Below are 15,566 nucleotides of genomic sequence, written 5' to 3' on the forward strand. Positions count from 1 at the left end.
GAACACACACACAAAATGCGCCACACACTACCACGTGCTTGAACGCATATACCACCCTCAGCACACATTTCACCACACATACACCAACGTCGCCACTCAAAACTCGCCACTCGCAAAATTCGCCACATGCAAAACTCGCTACATGAAAAACTCGCCGCACGTGCAAAACTCACCTCATGGAAAACTCGCCACACACAAAACTTGCACACGTGGAAAAATTGCCACATGCACAAAAGTTGCAACACATGCAAAAGTTGCCTCACACAAAACTTGCACATACTCAAAATGCACCACACATAAAACTCGCCACGCGCAAAACTCGCCATGCGCAAAACTTGCTGCACACAACTTGCTACACTAACCTGTCACATGCAACTCGACACACAAAAAGTTGCTACACGCATGTCACCACACAAAACTCATCTCACAAAAGTCGCTACATGCATGTCGCCACACGCAACTCAACACACACAACTTGACACATGAAACTCGCCCTAAAACACACACGTCTGGTATTATCCTTCAAAAATAAAAATCTGATTAATAAGCAGACAAACTACAAGAGCAACAAATGTACCATATAGGAAATACGGCAGCTGTCAGTCACATGACCTGTCTATTATGTGTATGTGTGAGCTAATATATACTGCCAGGGGGTGGGCTTCCTGTTGGCTGGGGATTTATCAGGCTGCCAATACCAACCAATCACAGCTCAGCTTGTCTTTTGCTACAGTTAATTAATCTGAGCTCTGATTGGTTAATATAGGCAACAAAGGACATTCTCAGTATAACAAAGCTAATATATGTTGTGAAATGCTTCTATTAGCTTAGTGTTTGCCTTTTAATAATTACATTTCTATCTATTTGTCTTGTGGTTTTAGTGTGCAGAATAAATTTTTGTTAACACATTCTATTTTGCTAACAGCAGTTATTAACCCGGGCGAAGCCGGGTAGTACAGCTAGTAATACATATAAAAGGATCATCCAAGAAAACCCAAATAAATGGAAAACTTGCTTGTTAGTGCTTGTCGGCCAAACTTGTTGATGTAAATGGGTTTATTATCAAAATATTTTACCCCACTGACTTATCCTATGTAAAAATATTAATGGTACGCCCCTACTGCTACTCCTGGTAATGGTGTATATGATGCAGAACTGCTATGACTTGCAGCTGCTTAGTAGAGTGATTGGCTGCAGTGGTCAAACGCTGAAGCTTGTGAACAATCGCCAAGAGCAATGGCTGAGAGCTAAAGCAAGGTAATTTAAAGGGAGGGTGCCGTGATTTTAGTTTTTGTATTAATAATTATTGATTATATAATCAATTATTTTTAATACAAAAGTAAATGTACCTCTTTCATACTTTTTTATTTATTCGCTTTTACTTCTACCACTGGAGGCCGCCATTTTCATTATTGTGGGTGTAAGTGTCTGGGCACGACACTTGCACACCTCACTTACGGCAGCCATGTACATAGGAGCCAACGGTCGGGCCCCGACCGCATCTCCTGCCTCTCAGCTGTGACTTGGCCATGCCCACTGAGCTGCTGCGTCACAGCTGTGAGAGGAGATCGCGGCCATTTTGTTTATTTCCCTCTGCCATCGCACACACAGCTCAGTGCGACGCGTGCGATGGCAGAAGCTGCTGCTGGGAGAAGCTGCTGCCGAGGGTCCAGGGTAAGTATCTGCAGCGAGGAGCTGTGATTGCAGCCTGTGCTTAGTATTACATTACAGGCTGCAATCACTGCCGACCTGTTCAGAGCAGAGCAGGGAGATCGTCACACTGCTCTGCCCTGAACATGACTCAGCACATCCTGGGAGAGGACGGAAGGTAAGTACAGGGTTTTTATTTTCTTATGCATCTACCACTGCTGCCTGCCCCTATATACCACCTAGCACTGCCTGCCTGCCTCTATATACCACCTACCACTTCTACCAGCCCCTATATACCACCTACCACTTCTACCAGCCCCTATATACCACTGCTACCTGCCACTATATACCACTGCTACCAGCCCCTATATACCACCTACCACTGCTACCAGCCCCTATATACCACCTACCACTGCTACCTGCCCCTATATACCACCTACCACTGCTACCTGCCCCTATATACCACTGCTAGCTGCCTCTATATACCACTGCTAGCTGCCTCTATATACCCCTGCTACCTGCCTCTATATACCACTGCTAGCTGCCTCTATATACCACTGCTAGCTGCCTCTATATACCACTGCTAGCTGCCTCTGTATACCACTGCTAGCTGCCTCTGTATACCACTGCTAGCTGCCTCTGTATACCACTGCTAGCTGCCTCTGTATACCACTGCTAGCTGCCTCTGTATACCACTGCTAGCTGCCTCTGTATACCACTGCTAGCTGCCTCTGTATACCACTGCTGCCTGCCTCTGTATACCACTGCTGCCTGCCTCTGTATACCACTGCTGCCTGCCTCTGTATACCACTGCTGCCTGCCTCTGTATACCACTGCTGCCTGCCTCTATACCACTGCTGCCTGCCTCTGTATACCACTGCTGCCTGCCTCTGTATACCACTGCTGCCTGCCTCTGTATACCACTGCTGCCTGCCTCTGTATACCACTGCTGCCTGCCTCTGTATACCACTGCTAGCTGCCTCTGTATACCACTGCTGCCTGCCTCTGTATACCACTGCTGCCTGCCTCTGTATACCACTGCTGCCTGCCTCTGTATACCACTGCTGCCTGCCTCTGTATACCACTGCTGCCTGCCTCTGTATACCACTGCTGCCTGCCTCTGTATACCACTATCTGCCTGCCTCTGTATACCACTATCTGCCTCTATATACACCTACCACTGCTACCTCTGTCCTGTGTAGCTAATCTAGTCCTGGGTAGCTAATCCTGTCCCGTGTACTGTGTCCTCAGCAGTCAGTATCACACAGGACAGGATTAGATACACGGCTCAGCAGTTGGTATCACACGACAGGATTAGATACACGGCTCAGCAGTTGGTATCACACAGGACAGGATTAGATACACGGCTCAGCAGTCGGTATCACACAGGACAGGATTAGATACACGGCTCAGCAGTCGGTATCACACAGGACAGGATTAGATACACGGCTCAGCAGTTGGTAACACACAGGACAGGATTAGATACACGGCTCAGCAGTTGGTATCACACGACAGGATTAGATACACGGCTCAGCAGTTGGTATCACACAGGACAGGATTAGATACACGGCTCAGCAGTCGGTATCACACAGGACAGGATTAGATACACAGCTCAGCAGTCGGTATCACACAGGACAGGATTAGATACACGGCTCAGCAGTTGGTATCACACAGGACAGGATTAGATACACGGATCAGCTGTCAGTATCACACAGGCCAGGATTAGATACACGGCTCAGCAGTCAGTATCTAATCCTCTCCTATGCACTCCTCTCCCCCTGCGTGTCTTTCCCCAATGTGGTTTATTATTTTTGTTGAGGGAGTCGAGGATTATGCGTTCGGTATGGTAAAAGATCAATAAAGGACTTTATTTTGGCCGAGTCTTTATTTACAATACAACTATAGGATTAGTAATGGATGGGTGCCTTATAGACGCCTCTCCATTACTAAGCCGTGGGCTTGATGTCACCGGACAATATGAAGGTGACATTAACCCCAAAAATATGAACCCCACTTGCTACCGCTACAGGGCAAGTGGAAATTGCCAGGCAAAGCGCCAGAAGAGGCGCATGTAAAAGGCGGCTGAGAGCTGATGTTTTTAGCCTGGGGGGGACAATATCCATGGCCCCTTCCTAGGCTATTAATGTCAGCCCGCAGCTGTCTGCATAGTATTTGATGGTTATTAATTATAGGGGGCCCCACGTCTTTTTTTGGGGGGTGTCCCCCATTTTAATAGCCAGTAAAGGCTAAGTATACAGTTGCGAGCACACCCTCCCACCCATAGACCAGTACACTGCTCTCCTGAAATACTCTGTGCTCCTGTCACCCTGCTCCTTCCACCATACGTCTCTGTGACCTCCCTAGAGCAGCACAATACCATATGGATCACGTATAATGCCGCTATATATATTTATCACATAATACTGTAAAGACCACACATTATGCCGAGATATTATAATATATATAATATCACACATTATGCCGCCAAGTATTGTGTGATCTATGTGACGGTATTATATGTGATCTATATGGCGGTATTATGTTTGATCAGTGTTGTGGAATGATGTAAAAACTATATGACGGTGGTATATGAGAACTATATTGTGGGATTATGTGTGATCTATGTGGCAGTACTAGGTGAGAATTATATGGCGGTATTATGTGTGATCTATATGGTGGTATGTGAGAACTGTATGACAGTATTGTGTGATCTATTTGATAGTATTGTGTGATCTATATGACGGTATTATGTGAGAACTGTATGACAGTATTGTGTGATCTATTTGATAGTATTGTGTGTGTGATCTATATGGCGGTATTATGTGAGAACACTATGGCAGTATTATCTTCAGAAAGCGGACCCATTCTATGGTGGTTCTGGCTGAGCACCTGCACGCAGGTCTGGGGTAATAGAGGGGGCAGCATGACCTCCAGTTAGGTGCAGTCAGGGCTAGTGAGGCAGCTGAAGAGAGGGGTCTCATTTTTATCGTTACTATATGGCTACGTTTCCTTCCCAGCGTCACCCCGTACTTCGCCTGTCGTCTCACTTTCACACATCGCCAGGACAGGATAGAGAAGACAGGATCTGAGGAGGGGAATGGGGTCTTTGCATGCAATGTCTGGATCAGAATGGGCCATTAATCCGCAGAAATGTTTCCTGGATTTCTGTGGAGCAGACGGTCCATCCATGTGTACAAAAGACAGCGCTCTATGTACAATCCCTGGCTGCTCCGCGCACCAAACAGGGGGCCCCCATAGACCAGCACACTGCTCTCCTGAAATACTCTGTGCTGCTGTCACCCTGCTCCCTCCACCACATATCTCCCAGAATCCTTGCTGCCTGCCATCCTCGGTGACTGTCTACTTGTTAGTATAAGGCTGCTGTCACACTAGCAGTATTTGGTCAGTATTTTACCTCAGTATTTGTAAGCAAAAACCAGGAGTGGGTGATAAATGCAGAAGTGGTGCATATGTTTCTATTATACTTTTCCTCTAATTGTTCCACTCCTGGTTTTGGCTTACAAACACTGAGGTAAAATACTGACCAAATACTGATAGTGTGACGGCAGCCTTACTCTGCAGTCACCAACAAAATGGCTGCTCACTGGGTTCCTGAATATCATCCTCTTATCCCTTAGCAAACACCCAGAAGGGGAGGAGAGGAGACATCACACAGGTCAGCAGACTCCGCCCATAATTACTGCAGTGCTGTAATGTGAGCTAGTTGTACACTAGGTTTTTCTGAAATTTCAGCAGCTGCTCCCCCTAGTGTTTAAAAGTGGAAATTCCCAAACTTTTCAAATTATTTTTCATATTTTACTAAATTATAAACAAATGATAATATTTTTTAAGAAAATGTAAACATTAATTCTTTACATTTTTACAATTGCTGTAAAAAATTTTTTTTTGATGGCACCTTCCCTTTAAGTCCAGCTGAATTTATTACTTTTACACACAGCAAGTTAATGGTAAGAAACGATTTGCTGATGGATAACCCCTTTACTGATAGAGAGATGCTGCTTCTCCTTTTTGCTTTCTCCATGGTCTAATATGTGGCTTTTGCCTGCTGTTGTCGGCATGTGGTTTTTAATGATGGGCTAGAAATTGTCTCATCTGATATCAGCTACAGCAAAATAGTTTTATATTTATTAAGGAAACCTGTCTGAAAAGTGAGGTATCGGTAGGTGTTCCCCTTAACTCTTTATCCTGAAGAGTGAGGTATTGGGGAGACACATCTCATTGTCGGTGTAGGCCTTACATGTGTTCCCTGAAGAGTGAGGTATTGGGGAGGAATGTATCATTGACTGTGTTCCCCTTACATGTGTTCCCTGAAGAGTGAGGTGTCAAGGAGACTCGTCTCATTGTTGGTGTACGCCTTACATGGGTGTCTTGAAGACTGAGGTGTCAGGGAGGCTCGTCTCATTGTTGGTGTACGCCTTACATGGGTGTCTTGAAGACCGAGGTGTCAGGGAGGCTCGTCTCATTGTTGGTGTACGCCTTACATGGGTGTCTTGAAGACTGAGGTGTCAGGGAGGCTCGTCTCATTGTTGGTGTACGCCTTACATGGGTGTCTTGAAGACTGAGGTGTCAGGGAGGCTCGTCTCATTGTTGGTGTACGCCTTACATGGGTGTCTTGAAGACTGAGGTGTCAGGGAGGCTCGTCTCATTGTTGGTGTACGCCTTACATGGGTGTCTTGAAGACTGAGGTGTCAGGGAGGCTCGTCTCATTGTTGGTGTACGCCTTACATGGGTGTCTTGAAGACAGGTGTCAGGGAGGCTCGTCTCATTGTTGATGTACGCCTTACATGGGTGTCTTGAAGACTGAGGTGTCAGGGAGGCTCGTCTCATTGTTGGTGTACGCCTTACATGGGTGTCTTGAAGACTGAGGTGTCAGGGAGGCTCGTCTCATTGTTGGTGTACGCCTTACATGGGTGTCTTGAAGACAGGTGTCAGGGAGGCTCGTCTCATTGTTGATGTACGCCTTACATGGGTGTCTTGAAGACTGAGGTGTCAGGGAGGCTCGTCTCATTGTTGGTGTACGCCTTACATGGGTGTCTTGAAGACTGAGGTGTCGGGGAGACACATCTCATTGCCTATGTTCACCTTACATGTTTTCCCTGAAAAGTGAAGTACCGGGAGACTCGTCTCATTGTGTTCCCCTTACATGGGTGTCCTGAAGACTGAGGTATCGGGGAGACTCGTCTCATTGCCTGTGTTCACCTTACATGTTTTCCCTGAAGAGTGAGGTATTGGGAGACTCATCTCATTGTGTTCCCCTTACATGGGTGTCCTGATGAGTGCAGTATCGGTGAGACACGTCTCGTTGTATGTGTTCCCCGTACTTGTGTGTGTAGCAGCCTACCAATGTTCTGCACATCAGAGTCAATCAGAGCATATTAGTCATCATCATGATTAATAATAATAATTGCGCTGCTCTAATGTCTTCTCTTCCTTCCTTCCAGTGCTCCTTTATAGAGTACAAAGACTTCAAGCTGGTGTATCGGCAGTATGCCGCTTTGTTCATCGTGGTGGGAATAGATGAGTCTGAGGTAAGAGCTCGGCTGCGTACCATATCAATGCCATTTATTGTACTCTAGCTCAGGTACCGTACCAATGCCATTTATTGTACTCTAGCTCAGGTACCGTACCAGTGCCGTTTATTGTACTCTAGCTCAGGTACCGTACCAGTGCCGTTTATTGTACTCTAGCTCAGGTACCGTACCAGTGCCATTTATTGTACTCTAGCTTAGGTACCGTACCAGTGCCATTTATTGTACTCTAGCTTAGGTACCGTACCAGTGCCATTTATTGTACTCTAGCTCAGGTACCGTACCAGTGCCGTTTATTGTACTCTAGCTCAGGTACCGTACCAGTGCCGTTTATTGTACTCTAGCTCAGGTACCGTACCAGTGCCATTTATTGTACTCTAGCTTAGGTACCGTACCAGTGCCACTTATTGTACTCTAGCTCAGGTACCGTACCAGTGCCGTTTATTGTACTCTAGCTCAGGTACCGTACCAGTGCCATTTATTGTATTCTAGCTCAGGTACCGTACCAGTGCCATTTATTGTACTCTAGCTCAGGTACCGTACCAGTGGCATTTATTGTACTCTAGCTTAGGTACCATATCAGTGCCATTTATTGTACTCTAGCTCAGGTACCGTACTAGTGCCATTTATTGTACTCTAGCTCAGGTATAGCTAACATAGAAAAACTCAAAAAAACACAACATGAAGAGCAGACGCACCACAACCTTGTCAAATGACAAATGCACTCGCAGGGTGCAGCAGGCCCCCGATAATAAATGTTAAAGCAGCACAGGTGCAATCTACGATGAGAGCAACCACCCACTCGCCCAAACATTAGAGGGGTTGGCTGCTTAGTAGCAAAAATGCACACAGGTAAGGCTTGCATAAGAGACTATTCACACAGATAAATGTGATGCACAGTGTCTGGACAACCTATTGATCACGCCCATAGTATTAGCAGGCGGGCATTTATTATCGGGGGCTTGCTGCACCCTGCGAGTGCATTTGTCATTTGACAAGGTTGTGGTGAGTCTGCTCTTCATGTTGTATTCTAGCTCAGGTACCCTATCAGTGCTATTTATTGTACTAGTCTAGCTCAGGTACCGTACCAGTGCCATTTATTGTACTCTAGCTCAGGTACCCTATCAGTGCTATTTATTGTACTCTAGTTCATCCTCTGTGCACATAAATTGTAGATTTATGATAGTGAAACCTATAACATTGACTTTATATTCGTTATCAATGAGTTATTGGAGAAAAACCATGACATCCTGTCAAAATGCAGCCTCACGTGATAATGTTCCCCTTCGGTTAGTCTCAGATGCACCATATGAGGGCCTGTTATTGTGCTACCAAATTTTGTTAATCATTGTGTACATTACAGTGCCAGCCTCAGTGCCCTCACTGGTAGTATTAATGAACTATCATTAGAATAGGTCATCAATTTACAGATCGTGGGGGTGCGACATCCGGCATAAGCACCAATCACTTGTCACTGATGCTGCCAATGGCTGAATGTAAGCAGTTGTGCTACCTCTTAGCACAGCTTCATCAGCTGTACAGTGCCCGCGGCCGGGCACTGCAGAACTGTTCGCGTCTGGCCACTGCACATGTACCTGCGGTTGGGCACTGCACATCTGTCCCTTATTCAAATGACTAGCCGTGGATCTCCAGTTCTGTGGTCTGGCCACCATACTGTTAACAGAGCTTGCAGTTCTGCTCCCCAACTGATCACATTCGTCTGCCAACAGCACCGGGAGCAGCTGATCTGGGGCAGTGGCATGTGTCGCACCCTTACCAATCTGATATCCTGAGGATTGGTCATCAATATAAAAGTAGTGGACAACCCTTTTAAGCTTCAATAATTTCCCACCATCAGTGCCCTCATTAATGCTAGCCATGAAGTCCCCCATGAATACCAGCCAAAATGTCCACATGTCTACAATAGGGATTTTGAGCTTGTTGAAGACCTTGAGATGCACCCAGTAGGTAAGAGAAGCTCCAGGTGGTCCTGTCCTGTCATCTTCTATCCTGAGACCTTCTCTTTCTCTTTACAGAATGAGATGGCAATCTTTGAACTTATTCATAATTTTGTGGAAGTATTGGACAAATACTTTAGCCGAGTGGTAAGTACAGATTGTCATTTGAGACACAGATTGTTTTGATACATTAGACCCTGTGTAAATAATCATTAAGAGTCGAGGACTAATGCCTTTTGGGGGGAACTTATTCTTCACTGATACATTTTCTATAATTAATTGATTATTTTGTAGAATCATAGAATGTTAGAGTTGGAAGGGACCTCCAGAGTCCTTGTGTCCAACCCTCTACTCAATGCAGTCCAGCCTCTGTTTGAAGACTTCCATTGAAGGAGAACTCTCTATCATTGCAGCCTGTTCCACTGATTGATCACCTTCACTGTCAGAAAGCTTTTTCTAATATCTAATCTGTATCTTCTCCCTTTCAGTTTCATTCCATTACTTCTCGTGTTTTCATGTGCAAATGAGAATAATGATGATCCCTGTACACTGTGACATCAATTCAGATATTTGTAGACAGCTATTAAAGGGAACCTACTAGCAGCGCATACACAGTAGCATTTATTACTTGCCGTTAGATGCTACTGCACAAGCGCTGCTGCCATTTTGCTGCAGGCAATTTTTTTTTCCTTGAAGAAAATGGCGTTGCTGGTGGCACTTGCACTGTAGCATCTATCTGTATAGATGCTATTGTGCAGGCGCCACTTTCACCTGTGCCAGATTTCTGGATGTAAATTTTTTTCTAAGCCACACAATAGCCACAATATTATAGGTAGTATCAACAATATTACATTTCAAGAATATTATCAACAGTAATATCAACACTATTATATAAAGTATGTAAAATAAGGGTCAGGTCACTGAGGGATCAGTGACCTGTCATAAGCCCTTACAGATAAATATGTAAGCGGAGCACCACAAAGCCCCACCCACATGCCGTCCCGAAGCATGAGAGTCTGATTAGCTGAAAACTGCAAATACATATTAAACAACTACCACAAGATGGATTTGATTAACCAAGTATCATATTAATCAGTGTAACAGCGCCAATCTGACACTGTAGGTTACTCAGCACAGTCTTGCTGAGAGGTTCACTTTGAGTCTCTTCTTAGCCTTCATTTTTGCAAGCTATACATTCCTAGACCCTTTAACCGTTCCTCAGAGGACATACTTTGCAGTCCACTCACCATCCTAATAGCTCTTCTCTAAACTTGCTCCAGTTTTTCAATGCCTTTTTTTAAATGTGGTGCACAAAACTGAACACAGTATTCCATATGAGGCCTAACTTCACTTGATCTAGACTCTATTGCTCTCTTAATACATCTTAGAACTGTTTGCCTTTTTTGTTGCTGCATCACACTGTTGACTCATGTACAGTCTCATGATCTACTAGTAGATCCAAGTCTTTTTCACACATGCTGTTGCTTCATTCTATTCCTCCCATTCTGTAGATGTAGTTTTCATTTTTCTTGCTCAGATTTGTATAATCTTGCATTTCTCCCTGTTAAATACAATTCTATTAGTCGTTGCCCATTGTTCAAGCTTATCTAGATCCTACTGAATCTTATCTTTGTCTTCTCTAGTATAATCTATCCCGCCTAGCTTTTGATCAATCTGCAAATTTGATTAGTTTACCTTCCGTACCCTTATCTAGATCATTTATAAAAATGTTGAACAACACTGGGGCCAGGACCCAGGCCTTGTGCTGCCCCACTTGAAACACTCTTCCAATTAAATGTGCAACCATTTATTACCACTCTTTGAGTACGATCACTGAGCCAGTTATGAATCCACCTAACCGTAGCTTTGTCAATCTCATACCTGGTCATTTTACAATAAGTATAGAATGATATACTTTATAAAATGCTTTTCTGAAGTCAATATATACTATATCTACCGCATTTCCCTGATCCACCCAGTGAGTGATTCCATCATAGAAGGAAATTAGATTAGTCTGGCATGACTTGTTTGCTACAAACCCATGCTGGGTCTGGTTACTTACTGTATTCTTATCCAAGTGCTTACATGCAGTTTAATAATTTGTTCTAAGATCTTTACTGGTATAGAAGTAAGGCTCACTGGTCTGTAACTTCCTGGCTCTGTCTTCTTTTCTTTTTTTGAAGACAGGGACAAAATGTACCCTTCTCCAATCTTCTGGGACTTCTCCTGTTCTCCAGGATTTTTCAAATATTCTGGCTAGTTGTGCAATTACCTCTGCTAACTCTTTCAGTACCCTAGGATGTAATTAATCTGGACCAGGAGATTCAAATTCATTTAAATTATCTAAGTGTTCCCTCATCATGTCTCTGTGTATAGACAGTGTGGATTTTTTATTCCTTCAATAGCACCGTGAAGATCAGTTGATGTTACAATTGGTTTCTTCGGAACACATGTGTGAAATAGTAATTTAAAAGTTCGGCCTTCTCAACATCATTTTTGACCACTTCACCCTTTTCATCTTGTAAAAATCCTGTAGCATCTTTGACTTTTCTTTTGCTTTTGATGTAACCTGAAAATCCTTTTTATTGCTTTTGGTCTCCCTTGAAAGCCTCACTTCATTACTGGCTTTAGGTCTTCTAACTCTTGCCCTGCATTCTGCAAATAGCATTATATTCTTCTTTAGATATACCCCCTCTTTCCATTTAATATACTTATTTCTTTTTTTTAACAAGTAATTAAGTTCTGTGTTCATGTACCTTGGTCTCTTTAAATGCTTCCATTCTTCTTTTTGGGATTCTTAAACAAGAAACAGAAAACATAGATCTATGTATATAGTTCAGTGTAGGTCCAATTGCTGGGACCCCCACAGGGCCCCCAGTGTCTTCGCCCAACCCATTGAGCTGACCTCTGGTATCTTTCCTCTGTACCATTCACTCTGAATTTAGCAACAGGGCAAATGCCCAACCAGCAGATAAATAATTTGTTAAAACCAAAATACCTCTTTCTGGGTTAGCACCTTTGCCCTGCTTTCTACCTATCTCAGGTCTTACCTGCTTGCCAGTAAGGGCTCATTCAAATCGATCCGCTCTCAGACCGCAATGTACGGACTGGCTGCTGGTCTCGCAACCGTTTCATGTATTTCTATGAGGCTGTCACACCCAGGTTGTGAGAGCCACCGGCCAGTTCATGCATTGCAATCCGCGTTGCACTGATTTTGCATGGACAATCAGCCCTAATTCTGAGATCCTCCATTATGTGCTTGCAGACTTTTCTGAAACTCGTGCCTGATATGTATCACTATCCACTTTTATAGCCCTTCCAGTAGCCTATACTATATGCATAGTGTCCTCCCGCACAGCTTTCTTGTTAGGCTACCACAACTACTGTTTGGTAATTTGGAGAAAATTTGAGCATCCTAAGACTCTTTCTAGAAGATGCGGGGGTCTTTTCAAAGCAATGAGCACATAGTAGTATTTTGTTAGAAGAGGACAGACAGCTGAAATATAAGAAAATACTATATCAATATGACTAGTGTTGGGTTGTCTGCCAATTCCAAGTATCCTCAATGGCCAGTATTCATAAAACATTACAAAACAGATGTATACAGGGGGTAGAGTAAATTAGGATGGCCTTACACTTTTATTTATTGCGTCTAATGTCTCTCTAAATGTACCGTAATTTTTTTTTTCAATAAAATGTTTTTCTTGAACTAAAAATCCTGTACACAAATATCAAAGATTGACTGTCACTTCCAAACAAAAAAACAGGTGTGAACAGGTGCAAACTAAAAGATCCACTCTATATATCTAGCAAATTAAACCTGCACCCTGTAACTCTATATATCTAGCAAATTAAACCTGCACCCTGTAACTCTATATATCTAGCAAATTAAACCTGCACCCTGTAACTCTATATATCTAGCAAATTAAACCTGCACCCTGTAACTCTATAGTATGCAAACATGGAATATATAATTGGAATTGCATTGCTGTTCTAGAAAATAAGAAAAAAACCCCGAAGATACTTAGTGTATAAATTGACCAGTTCTTGTGTGCCCAACAGACAACGACAAGGTGACCACCTTTGCTGGGAACTTAACTCAATTTGATATCTCTCCTGGGCTTAAGTCTACAATTTATATTGGTAAGTAGGATCAAGCTATGATTAAAATGCCAAAGGCTCAGTCAGAAAGCCTGCGTATACAAATATCAAAGATTGACAATCACTTCCAAACAGAAAAACCGCTTACACCTGTTCACACCTGTTTATCTGCTTGGAAGTGACGCCCAGGAGAGGTATCATATTGGGTAAGGTTCCCAGCAAAGAAGGTCGCCTTGTCATTGGCTGTGGAGTACACATGAATTGGCCAATTTATGCACTAGGTATCTTCATTTTAACTTATTTTCTGAAGCAGTAATACAATTCCAATTATATATTCTATGTTTGCATACTATAGCCTTACAGAGTGCAGATTTAATTTGATAGTTACAAATTCTGTATAGTTCAGCAAAGGTTCCATGTTGCATATATTGTCAGATTTGATGGAGGCAATAGTGCTGTGTGCAACATTACTCTGTAAAATTATCCTATTGTAAGTCAAGTAATTGAATGAGAAATTCTCCAGAGCGTCTTGACTTGTGTCCATGAACAGAACCAAGTATGATCATAAGAATATTTAATAAAGTAATTCAATATTTTTTTCAGAAATTGAATGTATGTTATGAGATTATTAAATGGAGATGCTTTCTGACAACGATGTCTTGTTTTTCCTTTCCAGAGTGAGCTGGATGTATCCTTTTCTAAAATTTGACATCTACGGTATTTTATGCATATTGTCATATGACGACATATAAGAAAGCATTTAGAATATGTGTCATCATTGGTGAAGCTGCACAGAAAAATATCAGACTATGGTTACATATTCCGTGTATAATATACTACTCTCTTCTGGATACAGTGCCGATGATATGGTAAAATTATTTTTATAAGACAACAAAGGGCAAGATCTAAATTCTAAAAATAAAATAGATAATATTAATTACCAGAGATTCTCTTGCAGGAATTAGACTTGGTTCAATACAAAATAGCCATAAAAGAAGAGCCGTGATGCCTGCTAGCATATCAAATTACTGATATATTTAGGCCCTGATTTATCAAAGCAATTTTGACAGTATTCGTCAAAAAAAGCAAAACGGAAGCTATGTGCCATACAATAATTCCAATTTTATTAGTATTTAATGAAGACAATGAAAGTGGATTAAAAATTAAAAAATCTGAAAAAAAGGGGATAACAGTGCAGAAATAGCAACCACTTTAGGGAACACAGTAACACAATAGTGTAACATATATTAGATACAAAAAATTCTTGTAAGGTTCTACCAATGCAGGAAGAAGGGAAATACATACCAGAATCATTAAGGAGCAAAACAGCTTCCAAAAAAAATTATCCATATACCCCAATCGAAAAAATGATGCAATTATTTCGCTCACATGCAATAGATATCCTTGTGCATAGGGTCAATGTAAGTAGCAGTAAATTGACGTGCCTGAGGTTATTGTCCCTTAAGAAAAACCTTGCTGGTAATGAAGGATTGAAGCAAAGAGAGCTGAGTGAAAAAACATAATTGATAGTAAGTGGGTACTGTACCTTTAAGTGGCGCTGACACCCCGACACGCATTTTACGTTTAGCTTTTTCCAGGGGAAGCGTTTGACAGTATTCGGTCTTGAATTAGCTTTGGAACGGCACAAAAAGTTAGTACTTTGGCATTTTTTCCCCAGTTCTGCCAAAATAGGTGAGATGGGGGCGTGGCGGGGACACGACACCACTACTCATCATGAATTAGTCAGGAACTGGCGTAAGATTTGTGCCAAGGTGCACACTACTTGTTTATTGTATCAGGAGCAATATGTCTCTTCAAGACCGAGGAGAAAACCATCGTTGTTAATGAATCAGGGACTTAGTTTTCAACTGTTCCAAGGGTCATACTTTATAGCATCACTGGAAGCTCTTCTGTCACTCCAGCTCTATTTCTCACCCAGTGCTGCCTTCTGCTGCTTGACTGCCAGCTCCATTTTCTTGAAGTCACACATCAAAGGAGCAATATGCATACTCCAGGCTACTATCCAACTATTCAGATTCCGGCGTATTTTATGCAAGTGTACTGTGCAAGGCCGGAAATAGTCTAGTCGGATTCTGTCCTGTAGTATGCATACTACACACTTGTAGTCAGGTGGCTGACACTGAAGAATCCTCACAGCTTGCAGTGTGTGCACAGTGAGGATTAAGTCTGCAGTCACACGCTTAAGGCTTGGCAACTTTTAAGCTCGAAGGTGAATGCTCCAACAGGGCAGATAAAGTACGCCTGCGGAGGCACCGGGAAAGGTCCGAGAAGCCCAGCGCACTGCAGT

At 42.9% G+C, this 15,566-nt stretch overlaps 1 protein-coding gene across 2 annotated transcripts in view; it reads left to right on the forward strand.

Annotated features, from left to right (window-relative positions):
• Nucleotides 1–15,566, forward strand: part of AP4S1 (adaptor related protein complex 4 subunit sigma 1) — a 61,348-nt gene that overhangs the window by 20,731 nt on the left and 25,051 nt on the right. Inside the window, exons 5-7 of one of the 2 annotated variants that reach the window (XM_077261006.1) lie at nt 7,113–7,199; nt 9,236–9,304; nt 13,935–13,946. In XM_077261006.1, the coding sequence (XP_077117121.1) occupies nt 7,113–7,199; nt 9,236–9,304; nt 13,935–13,946 (168 nt within the window). The remainder of the gene's footprint in view (nt 1–7,112; nt 7,200–9,235; nt 9,305–13,934; nt 13,947–15,566) is intronic. The other variant, XM_077261000.1, reaches the window with a different exon arrangement.

Source organism: Ranitomeya variabilis, chromosome 1, assembly GCF_051348905.1.
Source record: "Ranitomeya variabilis isolate aRanVar5 chromosome 1, aRanVar5.hap1, whole genome shotgun sequence".
NCBI lineage: Eukaryota > Metazoa > Chordata > Amphibia > Anura > Dendrobatidae > Ranitomeya > Ranitomeya variabilis.